General features: G+C 38.0%; 1 protein-coding gene across 2 annotated transcripts in view; it reads right to left on the bottom strand.

Moving 5' to 3' along the window:
- The window catches only part of BCO1 (beta-carotene oxygenase 1), a 45,496-nt gene that overhangs the window by 13,854 nt on the left and 11,628 nt on the right, over window positions 1-20,014 (bottom strand). For both annotated transcript variants that reach the window (XM_074288221.1, XM_074288222.1), the window contains 6 exons: window positions 15,429-15,558; window positions 10,454-10,601; window positions 8,935-9,082; window positions 7,750-7,970; window positions 5,890-6,147; window positions 21-126 (listed from right to left, as the gene is read on the bottom strand). In XM_074288221.1, coding sequence (XP_074144322.1) covers window positions 21-126; window positions 5,890-6,147; window positions 7,750-7,970; window positions 8,935-9,082; window positions 10,454-10,601; window positions 15,429-15,558 — 1,011 coding nt within the window. The remainder of the gene's footprint in view (window positions 1-20; window positions 127-5,889; window positions 6,148-7,749; window positions 7,971-8,934; window positions 9,083-10,453; window positions 10,602-15,428; window positions 15,559-20,014) is intronic.

The raw sequence follows: 20,014 nt of genomic DNA, 5'->3' as shown, positions 1-20,014 counted from the left end.
AATAGAGAAAATCCATTTACCTCCATATAGCTCTTCTGATTGGCAGTAGACTTGGTCATCTTTTTCCTTCAGAGCAGTTGCTGTTGTTGATTCCAGTTTGACTAAATTCTCACCTATTTCTGCATCCTAAAAGAGTAATATTTCAAGCCATTTTTTCTATTAGAATGTTTCTTTTAGATGAAATCTACATGTATAAGAATCAATTTTACTTTAAAAAAAACCCACAAGTGATCCATCTAGTAGTTGGTACATCTAGAATGACAGAAATTTATCTAATCTAGATTTTTTATTTTTATATATGAGGACACTGATGTTCCAAGAAGGCAAGAAAACTCTTCTGAGCTGGTTTTTGACAGATTTCTTGACTCTTACTCTTTTACCAGGAATTTTAGGGATTTGTCATTAAATCATTTGAAATTTCATCACATTTGAAAGCAGCATAGCATATTGGAAAGTTCTCATTTAGAAGAGAAACTTCCTAGACTCTTGCTTTGAAACTTTACACAAGATGATCCATCTGTGTGAACTTCAATTCCTCATTTATAAAATAGAGATGATAGGTCCTGCCTCCCTGAAGGAATACTGTAAGGTCAAACAAAGTGTTTTTTGTTTTAAAGCCAATCAGACACCAAGCATTTATGTGTGTGCACTGTGTGTCAGGCACTGGGCTGATCTCTAGGGATACAAAAAAAAAAAAAAAAAAAAAAAAAAAAAAGGCAAAGATAGTACCTGCTTTCAAGGATTTCATACTCTAATGAGGGAGATAAGATGCAAACAACTATGTCCAAAAGTGTTTTATAAATCGTAGAGTTCTATGCTTGCTATTGCTGTTCTTCTATAAGCAAATCACTGGCCTGATTCTTTAATTTTCTTTTGTATTTATGTCTCCCTAGTGACTAAATGCTGAGTTTTTCAGACCACTAATATGTGATTTACAGTAGCACAGGCAGGAAGGGTTGATGGAATAGAACAAGACCACATTTGCAAAAGGGACAAAACAGCATACTGTGTAGGTATCTTCTATGGATCCACGATGGCAGCTTTGTGGCAGCTCCTGCCAGCAAAGGTAGGTGATCCTGCCATCCATCAGGAATCATGTGTTACCAGTCAAGAGTTAATAAGTATTTGGTAGGTGGGGGAAAGGGACTAAAACAATTGAACTAAGATCTGAAATTGACATGGCAGGTGGCTCTGCCATTAGTAATAGATGATCCCTAAGGTACTAGAGCTAACATTCCATGTGGATATGTACAAGTTTGTTTTATCTTTAGATTTGTTGCTTACTAGCTCATACTCTTTCCTTTCTTAGCTAAATTTCTTGAAAAAGTTGTCTACAATTTTTTAGATGGGACATATGTCTAGGAAGAGAGGGAAGAGATTAAATAGACTAAGATAGATAAAATATTAAAGGGAAATAAAGGGGATGTTTTTAAAATTTTATTAAAAGAAAAAACTGTCCATACTCAATGCCTCCAATTTCTTAATCTCTTTTAAACCCTCTGCAATCTATCTTCCATCTTCATTTAGGGCTCCTCTGTATCCTAGTTGCATAGATTCACAACCTTAGTATCATTTTCAACTTCTCACTCTCACTTATCCCACATATTTAATCAGTAGTCAAATCTTGTATCTTTATATCTCTTGCCTATGTCCCCTTCTCTACACTCACACAGCCACCACCCTCGTTCAAGCCCTTAATTACTTCTTGCCTGAACTATTTCAGTAGATTTCTAATTACATGTATTGTCCCTGCTTCAAGTCTCTCCCCATTTCAAACCACTCTCCACCCATATGCCAAAATAGTTTTTCTTAAAACATAGATCTAATCATCTCAACTCCTCCTCCCCCCCACCAATAAACTCAAGTACCCTCTATTATTCTTAGGATCAAATATAAATTTTCTTTTAACTTTAAAACTCTTTACAATATAGTTTGCTTTACCTTTTTAATCTTCTTATGCATTATTGCCTTCTTGTACTCTACAATTTGGCCATACTGCCTTTTTATTCATTATATATACTACCCATTCTCTTATCTTGTTGGATTGTCCCCCATGCTGGAATTATTCTCCTTCCTCATTTCTTCCTTTTACAATCCTGGTCTTCCTTTAAGATTCAGATCCAATGTTACTTTTATTAGGTTCCTATAGGTAGTAGACATGCTGCTAGGAGGTACAAATATAAAAGTGAATAGTTCCTGCCCTCAAGGAGCTTATATTTCACAAGGGAACGTTCAGAACATTCAGCAAGGCAGAAAACCTTTCTCTCAAGAGTCACTTGCATCTCCTTTGCATATATGTTGCATATACTGATATACGTACAAGCTGTCTCCTCCATTAGGATGAAAATTCATTGAAAATAGGGACTGTTTCTTTGTATCCCCAAGACTAACTCATAAAAATATCTTTTTGTTGAGAAGTAATTGAGGTTAAGTGACTTGTTGAGGGTTGCACAGCTAGTTAGGTATCAAGTGTCTGAGGAGGGATTTAAACTCAGGTTCTCCTGACTTTAGGGCCAGTACTCCTATTAGGTAACTAGCTATCCCAATAATAATATCTCAAAAAATAACTGTTGATTGATCTACTGTGTTCATGACCACCATTCTTAGTGTTCTTTTAAACTAATTTCTAAAGCCTAAGTCTGACTATGTTATTCCTCTGCTCAAGAAGCTTCAGTGGCTACACACCTGTCAGACTGGCTAAGATGACAGGAACAAATAATGATGAATGTTGGAGGGGATGTGGGAAACCTGGGACACTGATGCATTGTTGGTGGAGTTGTGAAAGAATCCAGCCATTCTGGAGAGCAGTTTGGAACTATGCCCAAAAAGTTGTCAAACTGTGCATACCCTTTGACCCAGCATTGCTGTTATTGGGTTTATATCCCAAAGAAATACTGAGGAAGGGAAAGGGACCTGTATGTGCCAAAATGTTTGTGGCAGCTCTTTTTGTAGTGGCTAGAAACTGGAAAATTAATGGATGCCCATCAATTGGAGAATGGTTGGATAAATTGTGGTATATGAAGGTTATGGAATATTATTGCTCTGTAAGAAATGACCAGCAGGAGGAATACAGAGAGGCTTGGAGAGACTTACATCAACTGATGCCGAGTGAAATGAATAGAACCAGAAGATCACTGTACACTTCAATGCTGTATGAAGATATATTCTGATGGAAGTGGATATCTTCAACATAAAGAAGATCCAACTCACTTCCAGTTGATCAATGATGGACAGAAATAACTACACTCAAAGATAGAACACTGGGAAGTGAATGTAAATTGTTAGCACTACTGTCTATCTACCCAGGTTACTTATGCCTTCGGAATCTAATACTTAATGTGCAGCAAGAAAATGGTATTTACACACATATATTGTATCTAGGTTATATTGTAACACATGTAAAATGTATGAGATTGCCTGTCATCAAGGGGAGGGAGTAAAGGGAGGGAGGAGATAATTTGGAAAAATGAATATAAGGGATAATGATTTTAAAAATTACTCATGCATATATACTGTCAAAAAATTATAAATAAATAAAATTTAAAAAAAGAAGAAGTTTCAGTGGCTCCCCATTCTTTTTAGGTTACAGTATAAATTCCTCTGTTGGGCATTTAAAACCTTTCAACAATCTGGGCTCCAGCCTGCTTACACATCTCTTCCCTTCATGAACTATGTATGTTCCATCCAAATTGGTCTACATGCTATATGACATCCCATTCTTTTGCCTTTGCAGGCTGTCCCTATGCTTCAAATGTTCTCCCTCTTCATTTCTGACTCCTGGAATCCTTACCTTCTTCCTTCAGGTTTTTCCTGCTTCCCCCTAACTGTTAGTACCACCCTCCAAATCATTATGTGTGCATATATACACACAGACACAGATACACACATTTCTGTATGTGCTTGTATCTGTGAACATGTTGAATTTCCCTTGTGGAATGTAAACTCCTTGCTGGAAGAGACTTTTTCGGGTTTTGTGTTTGTAATCCCTAGCAGGATGTCTGGTACCTAGTAGGGGCTTAATAAATACTTACTGATTGATTGTCTTATATAAGCTATATAATACTTCACACAAGAATCACTATTGATCTTGGACTTTTTAACTGGCAGAGGTTCCTGTGTCATATCCATTTGAAGAATCTGAGAAAATACCAACTGTAAGACCATGATAATTCTATCCCACCTTTTCTTACTCTAACCCCTCCACTCATTATCACCTTGAAAAGCTTTTGTTCTCTCCTAAAATCTCTCAGATTCTGACAGAAACAAGAAATAAGTTCCCCACAGATCTATAAATTGGATAATTGTGTGTGAGCCCTTTATTTATTGCTCAATTCATTTCAATAAAAATTTGTTATTAGGTGTCCTCTGTGTGCTTCAAAGTAAGCTTCATACCTCATACTCACAGACCTCCAGCTGCATTTCCCAAACTTGATTTTCAAGGTGTAGTTCTACATAGTCATATTGGAAACCACAGCTTGAAACCAGTCAGGCAACTTATGGGACAAAATAGGACTTTTCTATGTAAGCAGTAATAAAAACAACTTGGGCTCTTCTGATGGTAATAAGTGGTAAGTGGCTTGGTCAAGCCCTAATAAACATAAAAAGTCTCATGCAGTTTTCTTAGGATAGCAATGGAAGGATTTTTTAATAGAGCTCATATGAAAAAAATGGGTATGATTTCCTTGGTATTTTAAACAAAACTACCAAAAAGTTTGTTTTTCATTAAAAAAAAAAATAAAGAAAACACCATCAAATATATTGAGTTCATTTTCTTGCATTTGAGTTCAAGTGGCCCCCTGCTTGTAATTCTCCCTTGAGGGGGATGGGAGGATCCCCCAGCAGCTGCCAGGCTCTTGGCCTACTTATAACCCCACTTCACAATGAGTTCTTCAGTAGGAGTGTAGACAAGCCAGTTCTGTGGAGTGTCTGTACATGTCTGCCCTGCCCTGCCTCTCCCCTGCTCTGCCCTGGACACCTCCACACATCCCCACGTAAACATGTTCAAGGGTGGCAAGGGTATCTGTCCTTCTACACCTTTATTCTGACCTCAGCTGGTCTGCACATTCAGGTGATCCAGGACAATGAGTAATGCCTATGGTGTGTGTGTGTGTGTGTGTGTGTGTGTGTGTGTACATTGTCCAATTTTTCTGAGAAATGTTCCACTGTGAAAATATTTCCTTGGCAAAAGCACAGTTAATTATTATTTTCACTAGTCCTGAAATGGGCAAGTTCCCTTTCTTTTCTCTGATCTTCACCTCAGTTTCCTGATCTATAAAATGAGAGGACTGGACTTGATGGCTTGTTAAAATCTTTCATTCTTAAATCCTATGATCCTATAAAATATTTTTGAGAGAGAATAGTAGACATGTCTACTACCATTCAACCAATGTCATTAGACAGAACTGAGCCACGTGAATCTTATTTGGCAAAGTAAAGCCAAGTGCATGATTTATGCATTCTATTTTAGGTTGCAAATTGAGCTATTCTTAAATGGGGGAAAAAAAAAAGTTGAGAAGACACGTTTATCAGAAGACAAACATTACAAAATGACCAAGGCAACTCTCTTTTTCAGGAGTTTTCCCTCTGAACTAGAAAGAACATTTTCTGTTGCATTAGTCATCATACACAAAGGATTCATGCTTTGTTATCAAGCCTCTCACTGCTTAGCTAGATTGGTCTTTCGGCAGTAGTCTAACTCTGGCTTCATATTTGAAACCCTTTTAACTTAGTAGGACCTGTCAAGTCTTTCCCTTGATTGGCATAGCCTTCACCTTTATAGCACATTGAGGTATGGAAAGAGGATTTTTGTAGAGCTGGGAATTTACTTACTTTTAAAAATCCTTTTCATTAGTTTTTAGTTTCTGTTTTTTAATCACACATACACACTACCTTGTCCATCTGGAGAGGAATGACAAATCTCTTGAGGGTTGGTGTAGAAGTAAGTTTAGAGTTCTGCTCAAAGAATTGATTCAAGTTTGCCAAGTAGAAGAACTGATAAAGACTGTGGTCCTTGTAGGAAATGACATCAAACACGATATGATTCTCTTCTTCATAGGCATTTACATGATGGAAGACAATCATGGGATCAGCATAAAATTTGGTCTGCAGGGTCCGTCTTGTCTTTCGATCAATAATGTGAATGTAAGTCTAAAAGAAGATAGACATAAAGCATTGGTAGCAAAAGATGCGGTTTTTTCCTGATCCCATGAATCTAGGTGGCAAGTGGTGTTTGTTAAATTTCCGTGAGACACCATCCCCATGCCTCCCTTTGAAGATGATCTTAGTGTTTGCTTTCATGATGGATAGGGTGACTCCTTACCTATAAAAAGACACTGAGCAGAGTTTCCATTTCATTAGAGCACTCTTTCCTTGCCCCTACCTTCAGGTCACTGGAGTCACTCCACACATTTCTTGTCCCTCTCATCTCTACATCCCAATCCCACACTTGCCATTTCCTATCTATCAAGTGATATAGTATCATGGGGAAGGAATTCCAACACTTTGAAAAGTCTGCTTTTGGAATTTCCTTATACATCATTTGGATGTGTTTGCACATTGGTGGTGTGTCACATATATTTGTTTGTTCTTCGTGTTTTTACTTTGTACTAGCCTCCTTGCCTGATTGTCCTGGATTAACCAAAAGCTTGAGATAGGAGAAGTAGTATTTTTATTTTCTCACAGGCTAGTTCTAGATTCTCCTCCCATTGCCTTCTCCTTTTCTATTTCCCCTTTTCTTCCCCATTTTCTTGTTTTTCTCTTCCCTTTTCTGTCTCCATCTTCAAAACCAAGAAATGCACAGGGGAGTATGTGTATGTGTGTGTGGTTGGGGGGGAGGTCAGGCTGGGGAGAGTGTGGTCATATTTGTCAGTAGCTATAATGGGAAATGGTTTCAGTTCCTTTTCTCCTCCATGTCATGACCTCATGATCTGGGCTTACTCATGTAATTTGAGAAATATTTCTCTTCTGTTATATAAATTTGGCCTTTAGGTCCCCTCTGATGTTCTCTGTTTTACTTGGACCCTTAAGCTGAGTAGTTTCTACCCTTTTCTATGAGAAGCTGATTCAACAATCATTTATTAAGTAGTTGTGTGTAATAAATGCTTATTGAAATGAATTGAATTGCAAGGTGCTGCAGTCAGAAGAGAAAGGCATGATTTCTGCCTTTAGGAAACTTACATTCACTTCTTATGAGTGAAGACAGAAATCAGGGAAGAAAAAAGGCCCACATTCCAACTTCCCATTCTCTCCTGAGGCTGGTGGAAGGGGAAGGGCCAGAACCTTCAGGGATTCTACTTGGTAAACATCTGCTGTGGACACATCCATATCTGACTCAGCCTCTTCTCTTCCCAACTTTAGCCACCTGGTCTGTCAGGGCAGAGGCCTGGGTAGAAGGGGCCAGTGGGTAGGCTAGAACGAAGTGGGAAAGCAGAAGCAGCAAGGGACCGAAGGAAGGAAGCAAGCACACTTATTAAGTGCCTGCTCTGTGCAAGTACTTTACAGATGCGATTTCATTTGGTCTTCACAACCACCCTGGGAAGTGGGTGCTCACTATTTTACAGATGAGGAAACTGAGGCAGACAGCAGTTAACCCAGGGTTACTCAGCTAGGAAATGTCTGAATCTGGATTTGAACTCAGGTCTTCCTTATTCCTGCCCCAGTGCTCTATTGACTCTATTGATTTGCTGGCCTAGCTGCCAGGCCTGGTGCTGTCCCACCAGCAGGTGCCCATGAATACAGAATGTGATGTACCTTGTCTTCTTCGTGGAAAGTAATACAAGAAGCCCAGTTTGCTCCTCGAATGTAGGCAGTGGCCATCTTTAAAATATCCAACTTAAAGGGCTGCTCTAGGAAAATGATGTAGTTTTCAGTAATTCCAAAACTGTGGTAGTAGCTTGGATTAAGAAGAGAGCGAGATGGGATGGAACAGATGACTTCCAAGTGTTTTAAGTTATTTTTCTTCTTTTTTTTCTCTAAAGAAAAATTTCCAAAATGTCAGTCTACATGTATAGCACACTACCTAATTAGAACACTAACATAAAGTTACATGGGATATTAGTCTTTCATTAACTCCATCATAAAAGAAATTAGGCTGAGAATCCTAATATTTCTGCCACAAATAGAACCACAGAATTTCAGAAGAAATTTAAGAAGTTTCTTCCCCTTCTGACCCTTGATTCTTTCTATAAAATGAGGGTGTTAGACTATGATTTTCTGAGGTTCCTTCCCAGTCTACAACCCATGATTCCAAGTATGTGCAGTATTTTTTCAGATCTAGTCAGATAAAGTCACTCCTAAGGAAGACCAGAAGACATCCCTGCAAGGAAGCCTCATATTTGACACAGAAAATGCTTGTACTTGGCCCTGGCCCTATAGTAACAAAACTAGCAGATATGTGCAAAGGATCTGACAGAAGAAGGGGGAGGGTAGTTATTAAAATGGTTTCTGTAGTGAGTGATGAAGGGGCCTCTGAGCTCCCTTTTTGCACTCTCAGGGAGCATGCTTCTACATAATCAGGAGTCAGGTTTTCAGGCAGTGATTAAGGTATGTTTAATCATACCCAAGTGTAGGTGAAAAGTAGGGGTAGGGTTGGGGACAATTGAGTCAAAGACTTTTCTTTTGTACCCAGATGTTGATTTCAGAACTTTCCCTACTGTCATGATTCTTACATAGAATCATAAGATTTAGAGCCACCTATTTGAGGAAAATTAGGCCTGATATATCAGAGAATCTCAGAATCACAGGATTAAAGGAGATCTCTGAGATTGCTAAGTCCAAAACAGAAAGAGGAAAAGAAGTCCCTATTATTAAAAAAGGAAAATAACAAAAGACTCTGAGTGTCACATGTCAATAAAATCCTTAGAAAAGAATCCTAGGGCATGTTTTTCACTTTGATCATTGGTGATGGAAGAGAAGATTCTTAATAGGAATCCATACCTGGTATTGTGGGAGGTATCTTAAACACCAAATATTTAGTTTTTCCTTTGTCAACGATGGATGTGCCCAAGTTGAGGACATTCCCTTGAGCATCATAGTGAGGATGAGAAGTTGCCACATTTATGGCTGCATAATTACGGTAATCAACCTGCAAAATACCATACAACATACTGTCAACAAAATGAACTTCATCTGCAACCTGAGTCAAATGACTTCCTGGAGAATACAAATAAGCTCATGTAGCAAAGCCCTGATAAACCAAAAGAGGCTTGGAAATGGACATTTCTCCTGCCACCCAACATCAGTTTTATAAAGATTAAAAAACAGGTCACTTCTTGTTTTCTATTCTCAATGATCTGATTGGTTCAAGAATAGAGGCAAGCAACTCACTGGCTCAGCAACTAACTGCCTGGGGATCTGAGGATTAATGTGTTACTCCTGACTCAACTGGGTTTTGTGATTCTGGATTAGCTCCTTATTCCTGCCAATAGAGTTTCCTGGAGGCATAAATCTTTTAAATTCTTCTCATAGGCTGACAGAGAGGGAAATGAGGTTGCCAAGTCTTTCAGATGTCAGTTGGGTAAAATAGTTGAATCACATACACTGCTGCTGCCCCTGCTGGAAGGCTCTGGATTGATGACCATTGATTGGAGCAGAAGAGATTGAAGTGTAGAATGTCTCCTTGCTAATTATAGCTGCTTGTTAAGGCCACAATACCCTCCCAAAGGGAAGACACCATTCTTTAATTTAGGATCAATGACTTAAGAGTCCATCCTTCTCATTTCACTAATAAGAAAACTGAGGCTTAAAGAGACGAAGTAATTTGTTCCATAGTCTTGAAATTGCTTTTTTTTTTTTTTTTTTTTTTTTTTTTTTAAAGCTAGAAAATTGACATTTTTAGATTTAAATCCAGGACTTCTTGACTGCAAGTCTACAGAAGGGGAACATGACATTACAACTGTAAAAACCACTCCCTTTTACATTGTAGAAACTCAGAGCTTGGAGCTGGTCCTGGAGAAAATGATGAAGCATTTGTCTATGGCCAGAGAAACTATGTGACTACTTTTATACTGGCTAGAGAAAGTTAGTTTGGCTTCCTTGCCACACCCATGCTCTTTATTCATATTTATAGACTTTCAGAGCTGGAAGAAAGCTTGGAGATCATCTTGTCTAACCCCTTCTTTTGATAAAGGAAGAACTGAAGTTCAAAGAATACTTTGATTTGACCAAGATTCTTCTGGGAGTTAGTGGCAGAACCAGTTTAAGATCTGAGATGTCCTGTGTTATGTTTCATGACCAAATGCTTTTTTCATTGTAGCTTATTCCAACAGACTAGACCAATGCCTTCAGGACATATGCATCTGGAAACCAGGCAGCTGGTTCTATGGAATCACATTCTCTGAGGTTATGGTCAGTCTCTTCACATCCAAGGAAGATCAATCAGAATACTTTTTTTTTATTGAATTAGGGCCTTCAGAGCAAAGACAAGCATTGTTACTAATTTGAAATTCACAAATACCTTCTCCAAGGTTTCCAGAGTTTCTGGATTGATTTTCCTAATATAATTTGTCTCTGTAGTAGCATAGAAGTCTTCCCCACATTTCATGATGTTGATTAGGCAGTTATCGGTGAAGTCTGGAATAGTGTGGGATAGGTAGGAAAAAGCTCTGGAAAGAGAAAGAAGAAATAATTTCATTCTATCCTGTTCTACTTTAACCATTTAGCACAGAGAAGAGATTTCAGAGTCTACTGTAGGAAGAGTATTTAACTGGGATATTTTCCTAGCTAGCAGTCAGGTCTGATGGGTGGGTGCTATCAAGGAGTAGAAGTACTTTAGAAATCATGAGATTCTACTCTCTACTGATTGTAGAAAGACAATCTCACATAAGAGATTTAGAGTCCGAAGGAATTTTAGTAGCCATCTAGTCCCATGTTCATCTTTCTGGCAGGGTACAGCTTCTAGGGGAAATATGGCAGTAATCCTGACCTTAGAATGCTATTGTTCTAACAATCTATTTGTCAATGATTCTAAAATCTCCTAGTTTTAGGAATACGGTTGTATAATCCTTTAAAGATTGCTGACTATCAGATAAGAAGTCTGTTGGTCAGTGATAACCAAGTTCCTGAGACAATAGTGAATACATCATCGATCAAATCTACCTATAAGTCATAAGTAACATGAAGCTCTGATCTAACATTTTCTATAAATTTATTTTCTTGCTCCTAGTTCTTTTTTAAATCGGAACTTAGCCTGCTTCAACTGGTGTTACAATTATGGGATCTTTTCCCTTCCCCTTTGCCATGTGATATCTCCTCTAACTCCACTGTGCTTCCCAAACTTACTTCTCCTCCTTATATCTAACTAACTTTTAAGGTGCTAAGTCCCTTTCAGCATTTAGCCTGCCAGCTAAGCGGCTGTCCCAACCTTATGGGATGCTCCCTTTCTACAGGATAATTTTGAGTTCCCTTGAGGAACTTGTCTTTCATATGCTCTCCCAACTCTATTTCAGATTTACCATTCCCAGGGTCTATTGTATCCCTTCATTTTGTTTGAAACCTATTTCCCTAAATAAGTCTACCTTTTGTCAAAGAGAATGGCCATTGTGAATTCTTTCCATGACTGAACCCCGACTTTTGGTGTCTGCCATCATTTGGTGTCTAACCCCACATTATAGACCACATTAATTCTACAGGTCATGAAGCTGCAGCCTGGAGAGTGGAAATGACTAGGATTTAACCCATGCTTTTGGTCTCCAACCCAAGATTCTTTATTTATACTATGAGTCAGAGGAATTGGATTTGAATCCTAGATCTGGAAGGGCACAGCCTTACCATTCCTCCTATATAAAATGAGTATAGATAAGTTCCAAGGCCATAGCTCTGTTATGTGAGAACAATGAGTTCTGTATGTTTTTTGGCTCTAAATCCCTCTGCCAGTGGAGATTATAACATAAATCACCTAATCATGGGGGAGGTAGTTTAGTAAATTTGAAAGAATAATGACTAAAATCAGAAGACTGGATTTTAAATTAATCATTGCCACTTATTATTTATTTGGCTTTGAGTATTTCTTCAACTCTGGGCTGGGTTATACTAGATTAGCCAAATGTTGCTTCCACCTGTAGATCATAAATCTAATGTCCTTCAGCCCAATCCAACAAAAATTTTTTAAACACTTACAAAGTAAAAACTATGTCAGCAACAAAAGCAATAACAAAAAAGTCCCCAAAACTACTGGGGGAGAGGAAGGTAAAGAGACGGAACAAGAGAGGATACAACATACACATAAGCAAGGAAATTCAAAGTAAATTCATGAGAGAAAGAATGCTATTAAATAAGAAAATAGTTTTGGTAAGAGGTACCCCAAACTGTTCTTTGAAGAAAACGAAGGGCTCCATAAAATGAAGTAAATAAGAAATGCAGGCATGGGGCATTGCATGTGTAAAGAGATACTGGTAGGAAATGGAACCAGCTTGCTGCCATTGACTAGAATAAAGAGGGCATATAGGGTAATAATACTGAATAGGACTAGAAAGTTGGTGGGAGCCATATATTATAGAGGGCTCTAAATTTCAGGTTGAACAATTTGTTTATCTTCAGGATATTAAGTATGGCCATTGTTGAGTAGGGAATTAGAATGGTCAGATCTTTGTTTTTAGAAATATAAAATTGACATCTGTATAGTCTAAATTAAAAGATTGTTTCTCTTTAGTCATTTCAGTCCTGTCCAATTCTTTGTGATCTCATTTGAGATTTTCTTGGCACAGCTACTGGAGGGATTTGCTATTTACTTCTTTTACATATGAAGAAACAAAGCAAACAGGATTAAGTCATATAGCCCAGGGTCACACATCTGCTAAGTGTCTAAGGCCAGATTTGAACTCTGGAAAATGAGTCTTTCTGACTCCAGATCTAGCACTCTTTCCACTGTGCCATCTACCTGCCCTAAATTAAAAACAGGAAAAACTAACAGGAGAGAGAATTAGGTATTCATTGCAATCGCCCAGAGGCAAGGTGATGAGAGCCTCTATTAGGGGAGAAAAGGATAAATTCAAGAAATATTGTGGAGGAAGAAGCAACAATAACAATTAGCATATGTGTAACAATTAAAGATTTATAAAGCACTTTACAAATAGTATCTTATTGTACACTCACAACAACCCTGAAAAGGAGGAGCTATTATTATATCTCTGTTTTACAGATTTTCATTTAAATTGCTCCAACTGAAACTGATAGAAGTTAAATGATTCGCTCAAGATCACTCAGCTACTAAGAGTCAGGATTTGAAGTAAGGTTTTCCCTACTCCAGTAAAGTGTCCTATCCATTATATCACCTACTGCCTCCAAACATGTGGCAACTGATTGGATGTGGGGAGTGAAATAGCCAAGGCTGACTCCAACATTTTAAAGCAGGATGATTGAAGGATGATGGCACCATTAACAGAAATAAAGAGAGCTGGAGTGGGGATGAACTGAGGGGAAAACATAGCATGTTCTCTTTTGGACATATTGGGTTTTAATATGGGACATGAAGATGGAGATATGTAATTGTCAGTTGGTGATATGAAACTGGAGCTCAGGAGAGAGATGGGGGCTAGAAATATAGATCTGATAGAGATGAGTTCACCAAAGGAGAACATACAGAAACTGAAGACACAAGAGGCCAGGACAGAACTTAGTGGGAGGAATGAATAGGAAGATCCAGTAAAGGTGATTGAGAAGGAATAGGAAGTCATGTAGAAGGAGACTTCAAAGAGAACAGTGATAGAGAAATCAACAGAGGGAAGTGTCCAGGAGGAGGGAGTAATCAATAGATTGAAAGGTTGCAGAGAGGTTACTCATAATAAGAAGAGAGGAAAAGGATTGTATTTAGACATTGTTGATAACCTTAGAGAGAGCAGTTTCAACTGAATGATGGGGTAGAAAGTGAGTTATAAGAGATTACAAAATAGCATGTGAGTAAATGAGAGCAATAAGTATAGACTACCCTTTCTGGTAATTTGGATATGAAAGAGAGAGAAGATAAAATATTGGCAGGTTTAAATCAATGGATTTTTTTAAGGATGGAAAATATCTGAACCCATAGGGAAGAGAGATGGGGGACAAAAGAGAGGGAATAATTGAAGTTCCTGGAGGACACTGATATAACTAAGATCAAGAGTACAAAAGTAGTTGGTCTTGGTAAGAAAAAAGGTCATCTCTTAAGTAGACTGATGAAAAAGGGTTTTGAAATGTGAAATAGAAGAGAATAAACAGATGAATTATCTTTTTCTAGTAAAGAAAGAAGTGAAATTCTCTGTCTTAGATTATTCTACCCAATAGTTTTGGGTTAAGGACCATGCCTAAGTGAAGGGGGAGGTCAATTCTCTGAGAGCCTCCACAGCTGTGAATCATAACACTTGAAGGAATTGCAAAGCAGCCTTTACTAAAGCAGAAGTTCCTTGTGGATTGGGAATGAAATAAATTGGAGGCAGAAGGAAGAGGAGAGAGGTCAGAGAACGCAATTGCCTCTCAGTCTTCTTAAATCCTCCCCCTTCCCCTCCCTTCTTCCTCCTTCTCCTCCCACATGAAGAGATCCATTCTTCAGGTCTGAGTTAGATCTCCAGCAGCCACTGGCTGCTGGCTCCCGTATCACAATAGTTCTATTGTTATTTATACAGTATGTTTGAGAGCTTTGTGATTGGAAGTATGGGAAAGATGTTGAGACAAGATCCATTGTGGCACTTACCTCTTGGCAGAGTTGTGCCAACTGTTGCCCATCCTAACTGTACTCTTCATTACCTGTATAACTATTTAGAAGTTACTTTACTCTGAATGTCTAATTCTTTAAATTTTTTCCACTCCTGACCCTTTTTTGCCTGAGAATTTATGAGACTGCCTGAGAGATTATGCAATCCCAGGTACACAAGGCATATAAAATAGGTATACAAATCAAACATTTGCTGATAATAAATCATAATTTTGCAATCCCACACATTCATTTACAACAGCTACTACATAGTCATGGCCCACAGTTTAACAAGCTTTGATCCATAATATGAATAGCATGGAAAGATTACTTTATTTGAAGTTAAAGGATCCAGGTTACTTCCTATGTGAGTAAGTATGTCCAAGTCATATCAAGCCTTAGTTTTCTCATATGTAAAGTGAAGGGGATAGAACAAAATAATATTTCTAAACTCTATAAATCTATGGTCCCTGGATGTTCAAGCTCATATAATTGAGACATCTATCAGATTAACCTCAACATCAATATTTGAACCGACTATTTTCTAGTATGCTTATTGGCAGTTCCAAGTTTGATAGGTAATAATTTATCCCATGCTTAAAGGGGTCCATGGCAGCAAATCTAAAAGACTCCTATGATAGAATGGTTTTAACGGATGATGTAGATAGAGGAAGGACAGATTTTCACAGCAGAGGAGCAAAAAAAGAAACATGAAGTTGTTTTAATAGTGAGAACTGAAGGTAGATAATTTAAAACAGGTAGTTACTTGGAAAATATATTTTTGCAAGGATCTGGATAAGCCATAGTTCCAAATTCTGATATCACAATCCTGTTGGCTTCAATATTGGAATTGTATGTGTCACTTCGGAGGTATTTACTTCGGTAATGAACTTCACCTGGAATAGAAGCAACAAAATCTTCTCAGACCCAGATTGTTTTCAGTGCCTCAAAATTTGTTTATTTCCTTTCCTTCATGCCTTAGCCTCATGTACCAAGATATGTTCATCTTTGTGTCCTCAGAGCCTAGAATAAAAATAACAGCTAACATTTATATACCACCTACTAAGTGTCAGGCACTGGATGCCCATAGCACTTTTTTAGAGGCATAAAGAAAAAACTTTTTAAAAAAATTAATAATAGGTTTTTTTTGTTTTGTTTTGTTTTTTGGGGGGAAACCCTTTTTAGAAAGCACTTAAAGACCTTCTTGTAAGCCCTTCTCCTAGTAATATAAATAGCATCATTACTGAATTAGCTAGTAATATGTTACACAAAAATAAGTCAAGATACTTGGAAATATTATCTCATGGAACAACTAGATGGTGCAGTGGATTGAACACTGGTCCTGAAGTCAGGAGGACCTGAGTCCAAATTCAGCCTCAGACATTTAACACTTGCTAATTGTGTGACCCTGGGCAAATTATTTAACCTGATTGCCTCACCAAAAAAACCAAAATTCAAATATTAGCTCATTTAATCCTTACAACCACCTTGAGACTAGAAGATTATAAGAATAGTTGCTATTGTTATTCCCATTTTACAGATGAAGAAACTAATTTGGATTAGATTAGAGATTAAATGATTTGCCCAGATAGTAAGTGCTTGAGGTCATATTTGAAAGCAGATCTTCCAGACTTCAGGCCTAGTTCTCTATCCACTGTGCTAAACTAGCTACGTCTAAGAAGGGTTCCTGCATGTAATAAGTATTTTAATAAATGTTGAGTCAGACTAAATTCAATGCTATGCTTCCAGTTTTATATCCAACTAGTCTCCTACACACACTCCATGCTCCAGCTAACCAAGAATATGTTTTGTCCCCAGAACACACTTCCTGTCTTCATTCCCCTGCAAGATTCAAAGTTTGGCATTCTCACCCCAACCTGTTAGATTCCTACCCAGCCCGACTTAGAACACCTCCACTCTAGTAGGAAGCCTTCTCTGAAGCTGCCAGCCTTGTGACTCTGATAGGCCTGGGTGAGACTCTCCCTTATTGTTTGAAAGGTGGAGTCCCCACAGAATATTTGATAATTAATTGGTTGATCTTTAAGGAAGATCAGGTCAGGGCCAAAAACTTCCAACTCCTCCTGGTGGTTGGTTCTTGGACATTTCTAGAGGGAAAGGGGTTTATGGTGTGCAGCCTCTGACCCTGACCTAGCCTCAAATCCTTTCCCAGTCCCCACCCTCACCCTGCATATGGCTTCTCCTTCATCTCCAACCCCAGGCCTCAGCCTGCCTTGGTCTCAAAGATTTTTTTTTTCATTCTAAGAGAATAAAAACCAAATATTTTAGGAAAGATTCAGTGGAAATACTATTTTAAAGCCATTTAGTGGTGTTTTTCCTAACTCTATTTAGGGAGAAATAACTATGCTAAAACTAGGTTTGAAAGCAGGTTAGAATTTGACCAGCTTGGTGGTATTTTAATATGGAAACTGTTTGCTTCTTATTGATTATTATGTGAGTGTTTTGTGGTTGATTTGATATTGATATTCCCAAGTATAACTCTTATTCAATGAGTATTAGGTACTGTAATAAGCACAGGAAATAGTATCTTTTCTAAAATAAATTATAATTTATAGGGTGGATACAGTGGAGAGAGGCCAACAACAATACAGAGAAGTAAAAACAAAATATTTTTATCTCCTGGACCCGTGATTTCTTTGGTAAGGGAACTCCCAGGAAGCAAACTCTTGCCAATGCAGATCTTTTGACAGATAATAGTAGAGTTACCTGGGGGATCAAGAGGTTACTGTGACTTGCATGTGTCAGAGGCCTAATTTGAATTCAGGCCTTTCTAACTCCATTCAAAAGGCAGTTCTCTTAAACTCAAGCCATCCTACCTCTTAAATACAAATGTTCACATATAAAGTACATGTAAAGTAGTTTCAGAAGATTAGACTCTAGCAACTGGCCAGGATAGGTTTGTATTTGAGTTTAGTCTTGAAAGAATGATTGCTAATGTATTTAATGGAGTAACTAGGGGTATACTGGTAACTCTTAACAACTGGCTCTGAGGGGAGAGGATGAGGGGGAATTAGCACAGAGCACACTTTAAGTTTAATAAGCATTATTAGCATTTTTCCTGTCATTTTCAGAAGTCTAAATAATTAACAAAACAGCAAATCAAATTCTGATTTGTAGCATTTGCTGATTTTTGAGGTGGGAATGCTTACACTAAAAATTTAACAATCAGTTCTCCAGAACAGTAAGTTTTCTTACAACAGTAAGAGCTTTCCCCAGCACACCTTTATGTATAACTCTAAGTAAAACCCTTTACATCTGGGTTGCACCTTCTTAGAGCTTTATTTTGACTTCTGTCCAGTTCAATTCAGCAAACATTTCTTGCATTTTAAAAAGTGCAGTAATATGTACTGAAGGTCTTATGAAGAGTTACAATTACAAAATAAAGCCAGATTTATTCCATCAAGAAGCTCATAGTCCCTCACACCTGAAACACACTTGCTCCCCATTTCTGACTTACAAAATCTTTATCTTTTTCTAAGGTTCAAATCTAGTATTATTTTCTCTTGTGTAAATTTCCTTGATTTCCTCATCTAAAAGTTCTCTCCTACCTCACATTATCCTGGAACATTTTGTCAGTGTCTCTCCTTTTCAGTCACTACCTAGCTTGAATTATGCTTCTTGGAAATACCAGCTCTATATCATTAACACAATGAATTCTTAAGAGGGAGATGAGGGATGGGGAGTGGGGGAGGGGAGGAGGAGAGGAGGATGTGTGTGGTAGGGAGGAATTGTGTTATTATTTTTTGTTGTGTCCCCAATACCAACACAGGGTTTTTCACATAAAAGCCTCTTAAAAAATGTATGTTCAACTGAACTGAAGACAAGGATACAAACAGTTAAGACTAAGATCAAGCTCACTGTTTACCCATTACAAGTTTCACTGGGTCATTGTGAACTGCCACTCGTTCTATACTTCCTGTAGTTCCACCTGAAATCTCTCCTCTTCCAGGAAGCTCATTCAATCATATATACAATGGGTGATAATGTTTGCCAAACCATTCTGACCACAAAATTCCTCTGACACCTTCCCCTATCCCACAAATACATGGATTTACATCCATGGGATATTTAATTAAATATATTTATGATTTTGTAAATCAGCTGTTTGGTTGCTAAAAGCAGAATATTTCTGGGGCTAAAGAAGAAAGCTCCATGGGTCTCATGAGGGGAGGAATACTGAACTTGCTTGATGTCTAATCATATCAGTGACTATACCCACCATTCTATACTTCAGTATAGAACTGTTGTATAGAGAAAAAGGATTAAGTCAACATGTGAAGGTTATAAAGTACTATCCCTTTTGTATATGAGCAATCTGGTTGTAGAAAGGGACAGAAAGAGAATTTTTGTACATGAAAAAAATGGCTAAAATCTATATTTGAATAAACATGCCTTGGTTTTATAATTGATGGGAAATTAGAATTTGCGAGTTTTGTGTCATAATAGAAAGATGAATCCCTGAGAATCAGGAATACTGATCTGAGACATTAAGAGCACTAAAGAACCAAGTAAGAAAAGGTAGATGAGAGGAGTAGCCCAGAAGTTCTTAAATTGGGATAATGTAAGGGGTCTGCAGATAGATTTTGAAGCATCTGAGGACTTGAATGGGAAAGACATATACCTTGTTTTAATTTAATTGATTTCCTTTGTAATCTTGTATATTTTATTTTATACACTGAAAACATTAATCTTAAAAAATAGATCCACAGTATCCCCACACTGGTAGGGGTGCATGAAACAAAGTTGCAGTAGAAATACTCAGCTCATAGGATGGCTATGGCTGCTACATTGGGAGATGCTAATCAGCTGGGGAGAAAAGCCTGAAATTCATTGAACAAGAGCTGAATTTCCACTATTGCCCTTTATTTCCCAGGCACACAGTCTGAATTTCACTCTATTGTCACCTAAGAATGGCACTCTATCCTGAGAGCTACTCTGGGTTTCGATAGGCCAAGTTTGGTCTTATATTCTTTGGTTCCAGGATTCCACCAGCACTTCCCAGACAAGGCTTTGCCATTTGCCTTTCTCCTTTATGTGCTGCATTCCTTCATGAGAGTGCAAACTCTGTGAGAGAAGAATAGGTCTCAGTTTTATTTGTATCCTGATCACTCTGCACAGTGCCTAGCTTTTTATAACTTATCTATCTGTCCATCTGTCATCTGTCTTTAGCATCATTCACCTTTTGAAAGAAGTAATTCCTGCCAGTTTTCTGTTGTCTTCCCCTGGTTTGAGATGGAGCACAAGAGAAGAAGCCACACAAGAAGAAACACAAACTTGGTGTCTTTGCTGTTGGAAGCAGCTAGCAGTGTGCCGTAGCATTCTGTTGAGGGAAGA

The sequence above is a fragment of the Sminthopsis crassicaudata genome, chromosome 2 (assembly GCF_048593235.1).
Source record: "Sminthopsis crassicaudata isolate SCR6 chromosome 2, ASM4859323v1, whole genome shotgun sequence".
NCBI lineage: Eukaryota > Metazoa > Chordata > Mammalia > Dasyuromorphia > Dasyuridae > Sminthopsis > Sminthopsis crassicaudata.
The sequence above is the reverse complement of the archived record's forward strand: the minus strand, read 5'-3'. Positions and strand labels throughout refer to the sequence as shown.